General features: G+C 39.9%; 1 protein-coding gene across 4 annotated transcripts in view; it reads left to right on the forward strand.

The window, feature by feature from the left end:
- The window catches only part of AHCYL2 (adenosylhomocysteinase like 2), a 163,453-nt gene that overhangs the window by 456 nt on the left and 147,832 nt on the right, over positions 1-15,165 (forward strand). For 2 of the 4 annotated variants that reach the window (XM_034671909.1, XM_034671912.1), the window contains exon 2: positions 167-517. In XM_034671909.1, coding sequence (XP_034527800.1) covers positions 275-517 — 243 coding nt within the window. In that variant the 5' untranslated portion in view covers positions 167-274. Of the gene's footprint in view, positions 1-67; positions 518-15,165 lie in introns of those variants that run through there. The other 2 variants (XM_034671894.1, XM_034671901.1) reach the window with 1 other exon arrangement.

Consider the following 15,165-nt stretch of genomic DNA (forward strand, 5'->3'; position numbering starts at 1 on the left):
GGCTGGCCGGCGGGCGGGCGGAGGAAGGAGGGGAGCGGAGGCGATGGAGGGGAGGAGTGGGGGAATGGGGGAGGGAAGGGGCAGGGAGGCGGGAGGCGGGGCCGAGCTGGAGCCGGAGCTGGAGTCTGAGCCGGCGGTTGCAGTGGAGACGGTGATGTCGGTGCAGGTCGTATCAGCAGCGGCTGCCGCGAAGGTGCCTGAGGTGGAGCTGAAGGACCTGAGCCCCTCCGAGGCGGAGCCGCAACTGGGACTGACCACCACGACTGTGAGCGCTATGGCTCCCCCGGCAGGCGGCGGGGACCCTGAGGCTCCAGCTCCCGCCGCGGAGCGGCCGCCGGCCCCTGGCCCGGGCTCGGGGCCCGCCGCCGCTCTCAGCCCTGCCGCCGGGAAAGTGCCTCAGGCGTCGGCCATGAAGCGGAGCGACCCTCATCACCAGCACCAGCGGCACCGCGACGGCGGCGAGGCCCTGGTTAGCCCCGACGGCACCGTCACCGAGGCGCCGCGCACAGTCAAGAAGGTATTGGGGCCGGGCTTGCCTCTCGCGGAGAGAGGGCGGAGGGAGGGGGAACCGCAGATCCTCGCGGCATGGCAGCACCACCCTCCACGCCCTCTCTTCCGATCGTACTAGCCGGGAGAGCCCTTTCCCCCTCAGATCCACTCTCTCAGTGATGCCCCCACCTGCCCCCAGTGCTGGGGAGCGAAGACTCCAGGTGGCACGGCCGTACTTCGCTGTGAATAACATGGAGGTAGCGCTCCCCGCTACTACTTGGAATAGGCAGGGGAGGAGAGGCACCCAATACTACCCTTCGCCTCCGCAGCCAGCACACTCCCAGGTGTTATATTCCAGACTATTCAGGGAGAAGACCCCGGTGGTATAGAAAAACCATACAGCTTCTGAGAGTTCACCCAACAATAAGGGTGGAAATATCCTTTCTATTTGGAGAACGAGTAAGCAGTAGTTAACCTCGCATTGAAATCCTCAGTCGTCTGCTTTCTGTACAGATGATGACTTTCTGCCTTTCTGCGGCCAACCGCTTCCATAGAGCAGTACTGATGCTGTGCCCTTCGTTCTAGCTACTGCGGTATCCTTGCATCTTGTCTGAATGTAGGAAGGGTAATAATGGAAAGAGTCTCTTCACTCTTCTGTCTTCAGAGGTTGGTTCCCTCTCCTTAGTAGTTGGCCACCAGGATGATTAGGCTGTGTGTGAAGAGAATGATTGTTTCATCTGTTCCTTCATTATGATCTGGAAGTGTTAGGAAGAAATGCTTCTGCTATGGGGAAAGGCAGTCATTGAGAGGCTGTCTGTCTCATTCGTCAGCTTCTTTCAGACATAGTTTTGAAGAGCCAGTAGTCTCAGAACACCAAGAAGTGAGCCTAGATGTGTGATACTCTAGTATTACCCTTACAGTGGCCATCCGTGGTGTGTCTCTCCTCTCTAAAGCTAAACCAGCACAGGAAAAAGGGGCAAATGTTGGAAAAGAGAGAGATATGGATCATATAAAAAGGGATTTATGGCTCTAATATCCAAGGCATAATATGAATACGGTGATTTATAGGTTTTTTTTTAATTGTTGTGAATGATTTTTAATTGCTTTGTCAGAACAGCAGTGAAGTGATGTGAAGTCTCCAGTGGCTTCACTGTGTAAGACCCGGCTGAATTGAAACTCTGGATCCAGCCTAACTTTTGTTGTTATAGTCTCATGATTAAGGTGTAAAGCAAATAACCATTTCATTCTAATTCCTTAGATACAGGTGATAGATGATGTCAGGCGCAAGACTGAAGGAATTTGTTTAATTATGCTTTAGGACAGGGTCTGTGCCATTTGCAGTATGAAACTCCTCTGAGAGGAATTATAGGAGGCAGTGTAGGTCCTAGGGCTGGTAGTACCTAGATACGCGTCCTGAAATCTGAAACATTTCTCACTGAAATGTTTCTGAAAAAAATCTTTTTCCTGTGATTAGGGATCTTCTTGTGTAACATCTGTAATTTGATTAGCTCTCTTGAGGGTAATAGTGTTTAACAAATTACTTTTAGGGCATGGGATTTATAGTCAGGCAGACCTGGGTTTCAATACTAGTATCCTCACTAACTAGCTTTTGGGTAATTTCTAAATTCTCTGAATCTTAGTTTCCGCTTGTATAAAATGAGGATATTAATATGATTGGGGATTAGAAATATTTGTAAAGGGCTTTAGCATTGAAGTTGGCACGTATACTAGGGGCTTAAGAGATGATAGCTATTATTATTAAGGATGATTTTATTTTATTCATCCTCCCATCATGATTTAAGTGCATGCCCCTGTGACCTCCCCTTAAAAGTACGGCCCGTTCAATAGATTCTATATAAAGAAGTTAAAAAATCACGGGCTAGCATATTAGTCTGTTTTTCTTAAATCTAGATGTGCTTCTTGACTGTTTTCCTTGTCAAGAACCACCTTCTTCCTGTTTTTCCAGCATCAAAATGTAGGTTCCATGATTCTAGATTTACTCAGCAGCCTCAAGGCTATGGAAGACAGGGCTGAGCTTGCCTTACAATGTTAATTGCAACCAGAAAACAACTTTTGCTCGAAGTTAAGCAGTTGAAGCTCTGGGCAAGGATACAGCTGTATGACACAACTAAAGGCATTGCTGAGCTCCATTTTGGGGACAGAATCTTTAACTTTCTTGGTATTGAATTGACTAAGCTGAATAAGTACAGGAGATGGTCCTTCTTTCCCCAGGTTGAAAGTCACCTCACTAAGGGACTGCAGTGTGACATTTTGATTTGTTGAGGTTTCTTGATTCTTAGATTGTTTATTTAAATAATCATTATGACCTCGATGCCCTTCTGCTTTTACTGTAGGGAGTGACTGGGAGTACTAGGGCTTGAAATAGCTGCCTTTGGCTTTGGCTGTGTAATTGGTGACTACTGCTTTTATTTTGTAACTGTCACATACAAGCTTATTTATCCGAAGTCACATTTTTTGTTGATGGTTTCCCTTACACTATTCATGTATTTGTCATCAGTTTTCTTAGTTCTGTTACTCTGCTTAGCCACACAAGGGAAATAAACTTTTTAGAAGAGCCAGAATTCCCAAGCGCCGTAGTTAATAAGAATGAACATACGGTATGCAGGTTACTTAGTCACATCTTATCTTTGGCTCCTACTTCTGTCGTGTAACTTGTGGTGCTGTGGGGATCAGATCTTGTCATGGTGGCTGTCATAAATTTGTATTAATGTCTTTCTTCATAAGCTCATATCAAGTGAACCCAACCAAAAATCTCTGTAAGAAGTGATTTGTGAAATAGAAAATAAATTCCAAGTGAATGCAGTAGCAATAGTTGAGAGGATTTCTTTCCTGTGTTCTTAAAAATGGGATGGTAAGAGTGTTGTAGCGCAGCAGGGAAAACAAGGCAGGAGAGGATTTATTTCAGGAAAGTTAAAACTTTCTGACAGTAAGGTTGCAATCCCAAGAACTGCAGCTCGTTTGTGCTTACATCAGTATTGGTAATGATCATGTTCAAGCAGTCTTTTTTTTTTTTTTGGCAAACGTATCCACTTTACACTGGATTTGTTTCTGTCAGCAGAGAATGAGTTGAGCCATGTTAGTTCTTCCTTGCCCCGAATTCTTTAAGCTCTTGATTTGGTTAATTATAGATTACTAAAATGGAACCTTTTGGTTATAGGCATGGGAATGTGGGAACAGTATGACTGCTTTTGCCAGTTAGAAAAGTACAGCCTTACAGAATGTTCAGTAAGACAGTTGGCAGATTGATCTTTACCATTCATTGGTCTTTTCTCTTCCAGGAATTATTATATCCGTATTTTTCTAATATTGACAACAACACATTGAGATGTAGGTGGCATTATCTCCATTTTACAGATAAAGAAATGAGGTCCTGAGAGATAAAGTACCTTGCCCAAGGTTACATATCTAGCAAGTTGCAGAGGTAGGACTCAAATCTGTTTTAAACCTTTACCTATTTCCAAAGCCCATGTCCTCTTTGTTATACCACACTGATTCTTTCTAAAATTTTAGATGCTGGAATTCTGGTCTTCCCCCAGAAGTCTTTTAGAATACTTAGTGAACTCTAAGTTATGCCTGTCTGGCCTAAGGTTTAGGTTGCTTCAAAACCAAAGTAAGGAGGGTCTGAGTCAGGGTTCTAGGAATAGGACAGGGGGAAAAAAAAGTACAAATGTAGAACCTCAAAAAATTGTAAAATTATAACGAAGAAGAGTATCTTATATATAAAAAAGTGTTCTAAGATCAATGATGCATTTTCACATTAATAATTTACTGACAATCTGATAAATTTATTCTTATTTTTAAAAAATGTATCCTTATTTTTAAAGTTATAAATAAATCTGAAGGACCTAAGAATATGCTCTTCCTTTCTGTCCAGCTAACAGTTTTTTTTTCCTGTTCTTTCAGTCCCACTTTCTTTATGAATGAGTCTCTAATCAAGCCTTTTAAAAATCAGAAGGAGAAGCACACTGTTGTGTATTCCAGCTACATACCAGGCACTGTATTAGAGCCTTGTGTACACTATTTTACTTAATCCTTGTTAAGAGCTCTTGGACATAGGTAGTGTTATCTTTGTTTTATTGAGAAAACAGACTTGAAGAAATTAAGGAATTTGTCTTAAGGTTACACATTTAGTAATGTGATGGAGCTAACAGAACTCTAATCTGGTTAACTTCAAAGCCCAGACTCTCTTGCTTTTCAGTTGAAGTTTCATTTCTGTGTTCCAAAGTTCAGATTGAAATTTTAAAATCTTAGTTAATTTGTATATTTTTTGTGGATGTTTTTGTTATTTCCTTAACAGGCAATTTCTTTTTATTTACCAAGCTTGTTTAATGGTCTTACCATATACTTGAACATTTATGAGTTTTCTGAGAAAGTAGCCCGTGTTTTGTATTAGTATGATTTGTGAATTCTGTTCTCCTTGGGCCTGGGAAAGATTGAATGAACATTAGGAGATGTTTGGGAGGTTGGTCAGAGCTGAAGTTGCAGTTGTGTATTTGATGTCTTGTCCAGTTAATTGAAGAAGTGGGTAATTTGTGAAGAAGGGAGAGTGAGTTTCTTTATTACAGCAAGTGTTTCTCTATCCCGTAATGAAAGGGGGTAAAAGATTTATTGAAAATTTTATTCAGGCTCCTTGTCGAGTTGAGTTTATAAAGAATGTGCAGTTTCTGTCGTGGTAGCCTTTGTTTATATAATGAGAGAGAAGTACAGCCGAGGTGGATGAGAGAACCATCTGACAGTTGCCCTGGTCCATCACCCTGCCATCGTGTTCAGGTGGTATGCACAATTAGAGGAGCTGAAATTCCATTTACCCAATAAAAGGTTAAGTAAGCTTGATCAGGTTTCTGTGGAATTTGTAGGAGCTTTTTATAGACTGAATGACCTGTAGCCTGAGAGAGCAGAGCAGAGGAAGATAGTTTGAAATTTCTTCTGTTATAGTTCTGAGTCTAAAACTGTTTTGATTAAATCAAATAAGACATGATATATATGATTTTTAGTCCCTGCTTCCCCAACTATATCCTGCAACAATTCAGTTAGCCATTTTCCTTCTCGGACACTGGATACTTGGATAGCAATAATAGCTAGCGATTTCCTATTCTTTTCTTTAAAGTTCTATCAGTAGAAATATATTGGTTTGGGGCACCTGGTTTTTCTAAGCTCAGAACCTGTATTAAGGAAGGGTATAGACCTTCTAGAGCTGGTTGACTATTAATCAGGCTTTTCCTTAGAGCCTTTCTAAATACTGCAAAGCTGTCATTGAGAGTTAAGTAACCTGAGGCTAACACTGACTTCATCTTTCCCGTAAACTTATCTCCTGCAGTGCTCCGTGTGAACCCTTTTGATCACTCTAACAGCTTTGGTACTGTTGGCTACCTTTTCTTGGAAACTCTTCTCTTGGCTTCAGTTATGACTCTTCACCTATGGCTGCCGTTTACTGAACACTTACTCTCTGCCAGACAGCCATCTCATCTCATTTAATCCTCATAACAACTTTATCAGATGAATATTATTCTCTTTATTTTACAGATGAGAAAATATAGGCTCAAAGAGGATAATTAACTTGCTCAAGGCTTTGCCAATCTGTGATGCCTTTGGGGTTAGTGAGATGAAACACTGCCCATAGCAACAGTGGGAGGCTTTGCCACACTGCCAACCCCCTCCTTCTCTGACCAAATTCCCGTGTGAAATCTGCTTAAGCTCCTGCACCTAGGCTGCTCTGAAGACCACTCTGCAACCTTTTGGATTTCAGAATCTGCACTCCTCAGAGAGAAGGCCTAAACCCCCATGCTTCACATCTCTGTTTACCTCATTTACTATCTGACGTCCAGTTATCCATTATCTTCTAATACTCATTCCCTTACCACTCTCTCATCCTCTCCGCTGATCCAGTTCCCCCAGATCTTTTCGCCATGTCCTCTTACAACTTCCCCCTCCATTATCAGTAAATCCCCAAGTAGCATCAGCCTCTAGAAGTGAGATCACGTTACAGGGGCAGCTTTGGGGGAGTTGTTAGTGTGGCACCTGGTATTCAGAACTATAATGGTGTAACCCAGGCCGCAGCATCTCCTGCTTAACATTAGCAATCACATCTTTGCCAGCCGGTGCTGTTTTTTTTTTAGGTCTCTGGCCCTGAAGCAGGTTCTCCACCCTGAGCGCTGAACCATGGAGCTGAGAATTGCTAGAGAAAATCAGAGAACCAGGCAGAATGATGTCACTGAATTCGTAATTGTCAACCTCATGTGCATAATCAACATTGCCTAACAATATTACACATTTCTCTAGTAAGTTCACTTTCCTACCCACTGCAAATGACTGTTTCATACGGTCTCTATTTCTAATCTCTCACGTGTTCTTTTTAAGCCAGTGATATGCCTTATACTTTAGTATAAAAACAGAAGTCACCAAAAGGGAATTCCTTCATCGCTATACCTCCCGAATCGACAAACCTACCTGCATCTGGGGCTCATCTTTTTCTCCTTGCCACCTGTTAGGTAGAGGACGCATCCTTCATTCTGTCAGAGACCTGTCTCTCTGAGTGCTCTAATCACATTTCCTGTCTTCTTAAAGAACTTCTTCCTTTGATTATTTCCTCTTTCTACTAAAGCCGTTCCTACAGTATTCTAACTTGACTTAATTTCTCCCATTTTGAAAACGCTATCCTCTAAACCCCCATATCTCCTCTCTGCTTCTATCCTATCTTTCTACTCCCTTTCACAGCTAAGCTTATTAAAGGAGTGTTCAACACACACTATGTATATTTTTTTCTTTCCACAAACTCTTTAACCCACTCGCACCTTACTGCTCTGACCAGAGCAAAATCCTCTTGCTAACGTTGCTAATGTCTCGTCAGATTGGGAAACACGGTAGTCTGTTTTTTCAGCCCTCATCAAGACCTTGGTAGCATTTGACACCAACTTCTTACCAAACACTTTCCTCTCTTGCTTCCATGACACTGCTCTTTATTAGTTTTCCTCTTATTTCTCTGGCTGGTCCTTCTCAGTCTCCTTTGTTGGCTCTTTCTCCTTGATTCTGAGCTGTCTGCTCTTTCCTTTGTGTTTTCTCCCTAAGTCATCCACTCCTTTCCTATGCCTTTAAGTGTCATCTACATCCCAACAACTTCCCAGATTATTTCCTTAGCCAAGGCCCCTCTTCCAAATGCCAGCCTTGTGTGTGCCCAACTGCTTGCTTGCAGTTGGACTTCAAAATGAACATGCCCAAAATGGATATTTTTGTCCTATTGTCTAATCCCCGAAATATGTTCTTGTTTTCCTCATATCATTTAAATGGTGTTCACATTATTTTTTCTTTCCTTTAAAAAATTGTTTTTAATTGCACAAGTAATGCCTAAATATTTTCTTATAAAATAATTCAGTTTAATAAAGCAGAACTCCTTCCTTTGTCCTCAGCCAGTCTCATTGCCCTCTCCACAGGTGACTTCTGCTATCTATCAGTTTATCTTTCTTGACTTTTTTTTTGACTTTACATTCATATTTGCCCATAGAGAAATTTGTAGTTTTTTTTTTTTTTTAAGATTTTATTTATTTGACAGAGATAGAGACAGCCAGTGAGAGAGGGAACACAAGCAGGGGGAGTGGGAGAGGAAGAAGCAGGCTCATAGCAGAGGAGCCTGATGTGGGGCTCGATCCCATAGCCGGGATCACGCCCTGAGCCGAAGGCAGACGCTTAACCGCTGTGCCACCCAGGTGCCCCGAGAAACTTGTAGTTTTATAATAACTTTTACATAAATAAAAGCATACTATATATTCGCAGGTTGTTTTTTTTCACTTGGAGCTCTTTCCGTATCAGTATATATATAGATCTATCTTAGTCTTTTTGACACTGAATTGATTTCCAAAGTCTGTACCATTGTTGTTCATTAAATCATTCTTCTGTTGATGCATATTTAACTTAATACTTTTTCCTTTATAGATAGTGCTGAAGTAACTACCTGTATGCATTTGTGTGTGTGTGTGTGTGCATGCATGTATGATTGTTTTTCTAGGGTTGATGCCTAAAAGCAGATTTCTGGAGTTGAAAGATATCCACATTTTATTTTTCTTTATTTTTTTTAAAGATTTTATTTATTTATTTGACAGAGATAGAGACAGCCAGCGAGAGAGGGAACACAAGCAGGGGGAGCGGGAGAGGAAGAAGCAGGCTCATAGCAGAGGAGCCTGATGTGGGGCTCGATCCCATAGCCGGGATCACGCCCTGAGCCGAAGGCAGACGCTTAACCGCTGTGCCACCCAGGTGCCCCGAGAAACTTGTAGTTTTATAATAACTTTTACATAAATAAAAGCATACTATATATTCGCAGGTTGTTTTTTTTCACTTGGAGCTCTTTCCGTATCAGTATATATATAGATCTATCTTAGTCTTTTTGACACTGAATTGATTTCCAAAGTCTGTACCATTGTTGTTCATTAAATCATTCTTCTGTTGATGCATATTTAACTTAATACTTTTTCCTTTATAGATAGTGCTGAAGTAACTACCTGTATGCATTTGTGTGTGTGTGTGTGTGCATGCATGTATGATTGTTTTTCTAGGGTTGATGCCTAAAAGCAGATTTCTGGAGTTGAAAGATATCCACATTTTATTTTATTTTATTTTTTTTAAAGATTTTATTTATTTATTTGACAGAGATAGAGACAGCCAGCGAGAGAGGGAACACAAGCAGGGGGAGCGGGAGAGGAAGAAGCAGGCTCATAGCAGAGGAGCCTGATGTGGGGCTCGATCCCATAACGCCGGGATCACGCCCTGAGCCAAAGGCAGACGCTTAACCGCTGTGCCACCCAGGCGCCCCAGATATCCACATTTTAAACTTAATGCATGTTATGTTGCCTTCACAAATGTAGTACCATTTTACACATTAACTATAAACAAAACAACCCTTTCACCACACCTTTACAAACCACTGGATATTTTTATGTCTTTTATGGGGAGGTGGTTTACTGTTGTTTTTATTAACATTTTCCCTACTTAACAGTATTTATTGAGTGACTACTATGTGCCAAATGCTAGGGATACAGCAGTGAACAAAATAGATGAAGATCTCTGCCTTCCTGCTGACTGTGTTTTTCATGTCAGGTTGTGGGAATTCTTTACTATTCTGGATATTTTTTTATTTTATTTCTTACTGACTTGTGACTTTGTTTATGATTTTAAAAGTTGTTTTTTTTTTTTTTTTAAAGATTTTTTATTTATTTATAAGACAGAGATAGAGACAGCCAGCGAGAGAGGGAACACAAGCAGGGGTAGTGGGAGAGGAAGAAGCAGGCTCATAGCAGAGGAGCCTGACGTGGGGCTCGATCCCATAACGCCGGGATCACGCCCTGAGCTGAAGGCAGACGCTTAACCGCTCTGCCACCCAGGCGCCCCTGTGTTTTTTTTTTTTTAAAGATTTTATTTATTTATTTGACAGAGATAGAGACAGCCAGCGAGAGAGGGAACACAAGCAGGAAGAGGAAGAAGCAGGCTCTTAGCAGAGGAGCCTGATGTGGGGCTCGATCCCATAGTGCCGGGATCACGCCCTGAGCCGAAGGCAGATGCTTAACCGCTGTGCCACCCAGGCGCCCCTAAAAGTTTTTATGTAGTCAGATTAGGCAGTGTTTTCCTTCATGACTTAAGCATTTTGTGTCTTAGAATGGCCTTTTCTACCCCAGGTTTATAAACAAATTATTTTATATTTTCTTCAACTGTTTTTATGGCTGTGTTTATTACATCTTGGTCCTCAGTCCATCTGGAATGGGCTGGAACTCATTTTTGCTCATAATGTAAGGTAGGGACTATTTGTGATAGAAGATAGCTTTATTTGTATCCAAATAAAATTTAATATTTCACTTTTTCAGGTTTGTTTTCTGTTTCTTTTTCTTTAATTTGTCCTTCTCCACTGTTTTTATTTCTTTTTTTTTATGATTTTTTTATTATATTATGTTAGCCACCATACAGTACATCCCCGGTTTCCGATGTAAAGTTCGATGATTCATTAGTTGCGTATAACACCCAGTGCACCATGCGTGTTTTTATTTCTTAACTTTTAGCTGGACATATAGATGTAACTTTTGATTGAAGACTATTTAACTCAAGAATGACACTAAAAATTGCCATCCTGGTAGTACTAAGTGCTTATAATGAGTTATTCATAGAAGCACTTGCTAATTACTTATTGTTTATAAGCAAACATAATTATAAATGTTTATTATTGTTTAATGGATCTGAATTTATGTTTTGATAGCATTTGGATCCTCAACGATATCTCAAATATACATCCTATTCTGCAGTGGTCTACAGAGGAACTTACCTTCTGCAATTATGCTAAGTTGGAAAAATGTGTGGTCCTTTTTCAAAATGACACCTTATTTTTTATAAGGCATTGCCAGGAATTGAGTACATATAATGAGACTGTAGGAAGAAAAAATTTTACCCTGATTCCATGATTGTGTGCATCTACATTTCATTTTTTTTTCTTTCTTTTCTTGCTTCTACCTTTCAAAGTTGATATTACCTTCTCTAGGTTGAAAAAAGACTTCTTTTCCTAGCAGGTAAATAAGGTGTCTTCTTCAATAGAATTATTGGATTAAGCTTGACTAAGTCTAGTCTTGGGTGACTCTGCTTTGGGAGACAAATGGAATAGGAATTTTTACTACATTCCTATCTGTTTCTATAAAGGAGAAAAGATGATGGGTCTAATGCTATTGCCTTTTTAGAGCCTTTGCTGGTCTATATTATAGAAATAGGGAAGCAACTTTATTATTTCCGGATAATCTCCTCTAATAATCTTCTCTAATAATCTCCCCTAATGTATTGTGAACTTCTTTTGTGCAAAAACCGTTTATGTACTGTGTGCTAAACACTGCTAAGTGATGGATTATTAAACCAGCGAAATATCATTCTTGTTCTCAAGGAGAGGATAGGAAATGCAGATATGAAAATAAATACAATGTGGTTTGATATGAGCAATACTGGAAGCAGTAATTATTGCAGTTTGGAGAGGTCAGTACTGAAACTGAGGTGTATCACCTTAGGAAAAGTAGTTGGTTGCCTACTCAAGAGGTTTCACAGTGTAGCAGAACCTTTATGAAATTTCTGTGTTCCAACTTTACAAGTTCTGAAATTCACATTTTTAGTACACTTAGAGGTCATTCACCTCTTAGGGCTGGATCATTCAAACCAACTCACAGGAGTCTTGTATACAAAACAAAATGGTAACTTCTAACTTATGGTCAGATGTAGAACACTCAAGCTGAACTGAAATACATGTCAGTCAGAGGACACTGTGGAAAATCTACGTGGGAAGTATAGTTAGGGGCAGTTTATTCAATTTGGAATCCTTTAGATTCTTGCTACTCAAACTGGTCTGTGACCAGAAGCATTGGCATCTCCTGGGAGCTTGTTAGGAATCTCAGGCAACTCTGGTTCTGTACTAATGTATACCCACCAGAACCTTAGTTTTTTTATTCATTGTTGAGTAATACTGGCTTAGCAGTTGGTCTTATTCATGCTTCTCTTATGAAACCTTACTGTAGAGAGGGAAGAAAATCATTTCAGGGTTTTTTGGAAGGGTAGAAATGTGTACTAAGCCTTATTAAAATACTCGTAATATTTGATAGAGATACAGAACCACAGACAGGCACGGTTACACAAAGATAGACAGACGTACACAGATCTTTCACATAAAACAACCCTTCAAAACCCTTTACCCAAACCCTTCAAACACATAGACCCACACCCACACCCACGGAGAGACCTCGTGCTTCTCTATAGAGAGTTCCCTACAGACCTACATAGACCTGCATAGAGAGCTATCCCACACAGACCACATAAGCTCTGGAGCCCACCCCCCAACAGAAATATACATGCACGTACACTGAACCCAATAAGTAATGCTAACAGCTCAGATTTTCATAAGACTTGAATAGTTTTTTCCATATTTTTGAGGAGAAGGGACAAGTACACTCTTTAAGGTACTTTGAACTGAGCCAGAAAATGAAGCAAAAACAGACAGACTGCCATTGGGTCTACAGAACAGTGAATGTTACAAAGCCAGTTTTATTTGAATTCCTGTTTCTGGAATTGCTTGTTCCTGGGCATCATTTTCAGTTTGATGTACTCATCATGCTTGGATGGAAAAGTCATTCTTCTCTCATTTTCTGTCAGGACTTGCATTCTAGATTGCTGGTTAAGCAGAGTTCCATGTTCATTTCCCTTTGGAACTAATGGACACGCTCCTCGATGCTGTCAGAGTCACATAAATCTGTCCAGGATTGGAAGATCCAGAAATACTGCACGGATGTGGAGGACTCATGCTAAGTCCTCTGAGGGTGTGTGGGACTGAAGAATGTAGGGCAGAGAGGGAAAACTATGTTAAAACTAGAAAGAGGTATAATTTTGGTCTTTTTACCTCTTGGGTCATTCATAGTATAGGTTTGCATTAAGCCTTTTGACGAAACTTAAGGACTACTCAAGGGAGTAATTTAGTTGTAAGTTAAAAGATTTTAAAATTATGCTGATTTTGGCTGAGGATGGAACATTGATTGTTTGTTGATAAAGAGATCACTGGTATCAGCAAAGCCAGATTTTTTAGTTCCTTGGGCAATATTTTGTGAGAAGTATCTTGTTAGGGAAAAGGAGACTCTGATATATGTAGCATTTTATGCGTAAATAGTTGAGTTTCTATCACACTAAGGGAGTTAGGCACCAGAGAGACGTTGCAAGAAGAGTTTTACAAATGTAGGATCCAAAAACATAAATATTTTTCTCTTGCTGTCTGGTACATGTATATGTTTTCATTTGACCAAAAGCCTGTTAAAATTTTTTTCAAGCATATGGAAGAGTACTGAGAAAATTGTACACTCTGCCCAATTTAACAAATGTTGGCATTTTGTAAAATTTTCTGTAGAGACTTTTAAAGATATAAAACATTGTAGATAAAATTGAAGAGCCCTTTGTACCCCTTCTGTATTTATTCCCTTTCGTCTTTTCTATCTCTCCATCTCAGAGGTAACTGCTGTCCAAACTTTGCATTTTATTATTCCCCTTCATGTTTTAACCTTTGCTATGTATTATCAATATCAGTTGTATATTGATAAACAATATATAGCATTGTCTTGTGTGTTTATAAAGCTAGCATAAATGGTAGTACGAGAAGATACTATTCTGCAACCTACTTTTTTCACTCTACTTTGAGTTTTAACCAGTCTGATACATGTAGATTTTCTAGTTGAGTCGTGTTAACTACTGTGTAGTGCTTCATTGTGTGGCTGTACCACAGTTTACCCACTCCCTATTAATGTTTCCTCTTTTGTTGAACTGGGGTGAATATCTTTAAGTCATGTTTCTTCATCATGTATATGATAGTTTCTCTAGGGTATATTCCATAAGCAAAATTGCTTAAGGTATACCAACTTTACCAGATACTTCCAAATTGCTTTCTAAAGTGGTTTTATTAACACTTGTTTTCTGATTTCTTCATAATATGTGGTATTGTCAGGTATTTAATTTTTGTCAGTCTGGTAGTTGTGAAATAGTATCTCTGTTTTAATTTGCATTTCCTTGGATATTAGTGAGACTGAATATCTTTTAAAGTTTGTAGTTTATTTGGATTTCCTTATTTATAAAATGTCTGATGCCTTGGTGGCTCTGTTGGTTAAGCATCTGCCTTCAGCTCTTGTCATGATTCTGGGGTCCTGGGATAGAGCCCCGCATCCCTGTGGGCCCAGCTCCCTGTTCAGTGGGGAGCCTGCTTCTCCCTCCCCCCCCCGCCCAACCTCCCACCCCCACTCATGCTCTCTCTTGCTCTCTCTCTCTCTCAAATAAATAAACAAAATCTTAAAAAAAAAGTCTATGTTCATGTCTTTTCCCATTTTTCTATTGGGATCTCATTGGTTTTCTTATTGATTTTTAATAGTTCTTTATAATTCATTTGTTTTAATCCTTTATCAGATATTTGTATTGCAAATATGGTCTGTTGTTTGTCTTTTTTACTTATGACTTTTTTTTTTTTTAAGATTTTATTTATTTATTTGACAGAGAGATGGAGAGAGGGAACACAAGCGGGGGGCGGGGGTGGGAGAGGGAGAAGCAAGCTTCCCGCTGAGCAGGGAGCCCGATGCGGGGCCAGTCCCTGGACTCTGGGATCATGACCTGAGCGGAAGGCAGACTCTTAACGACTGAACCACCCACGCGCTCCTACTTATGACTTTTATACAGGTTAAAATATGTAACATAAAATTGATCTATTTTTTCCTCCATTTGTCCTTTTTGATTATTATTTTAGAAACTTTTTCCCTGTCCTGATATGTAATACCACTTTATGTTACATCCTCTATATCATCTATTCTGTTTCTGGGTTCTGTATTATGTTTCATTGCTCTCTTTGTTGATTTCTTTACCAATACCACACTTTTTTTTTTTTTTTTTTGATTTCTGGAACTCTATGGTAACTCAATATTTGCTTGGGTAAGTTCCTCCAAATGTATTTTTAAATTTTTACCAGCTTTATTGAGGTAAAATTTACATAGGATAAAATATACCCATTGTAAATTACAGTTCAATGACTGTTAATACTTTTGTAGAGTTTTTTTCACTATGGTAAAAAAAATACATATAAAACATAAAATTTACCATTTTAAAGTATATAATTTAGCAGCATTAAGT

The sequence above is a fragment of the Ailuropoda melanoleuca genome, chromosome 1, assembly GCF_002007445.2.
Source record: "Ailuropoda melanoleuca isolate Jingjing chromosome 1, ASM200744v2, whole genome shotgun sequence".
Classification (NCBI taxonomy): Eukaryota; Metazoa; Chordata; class Mammalia; order Carnivora; family Ursidae; genus Ailuropoda; species Ailuropoda melanoleuca.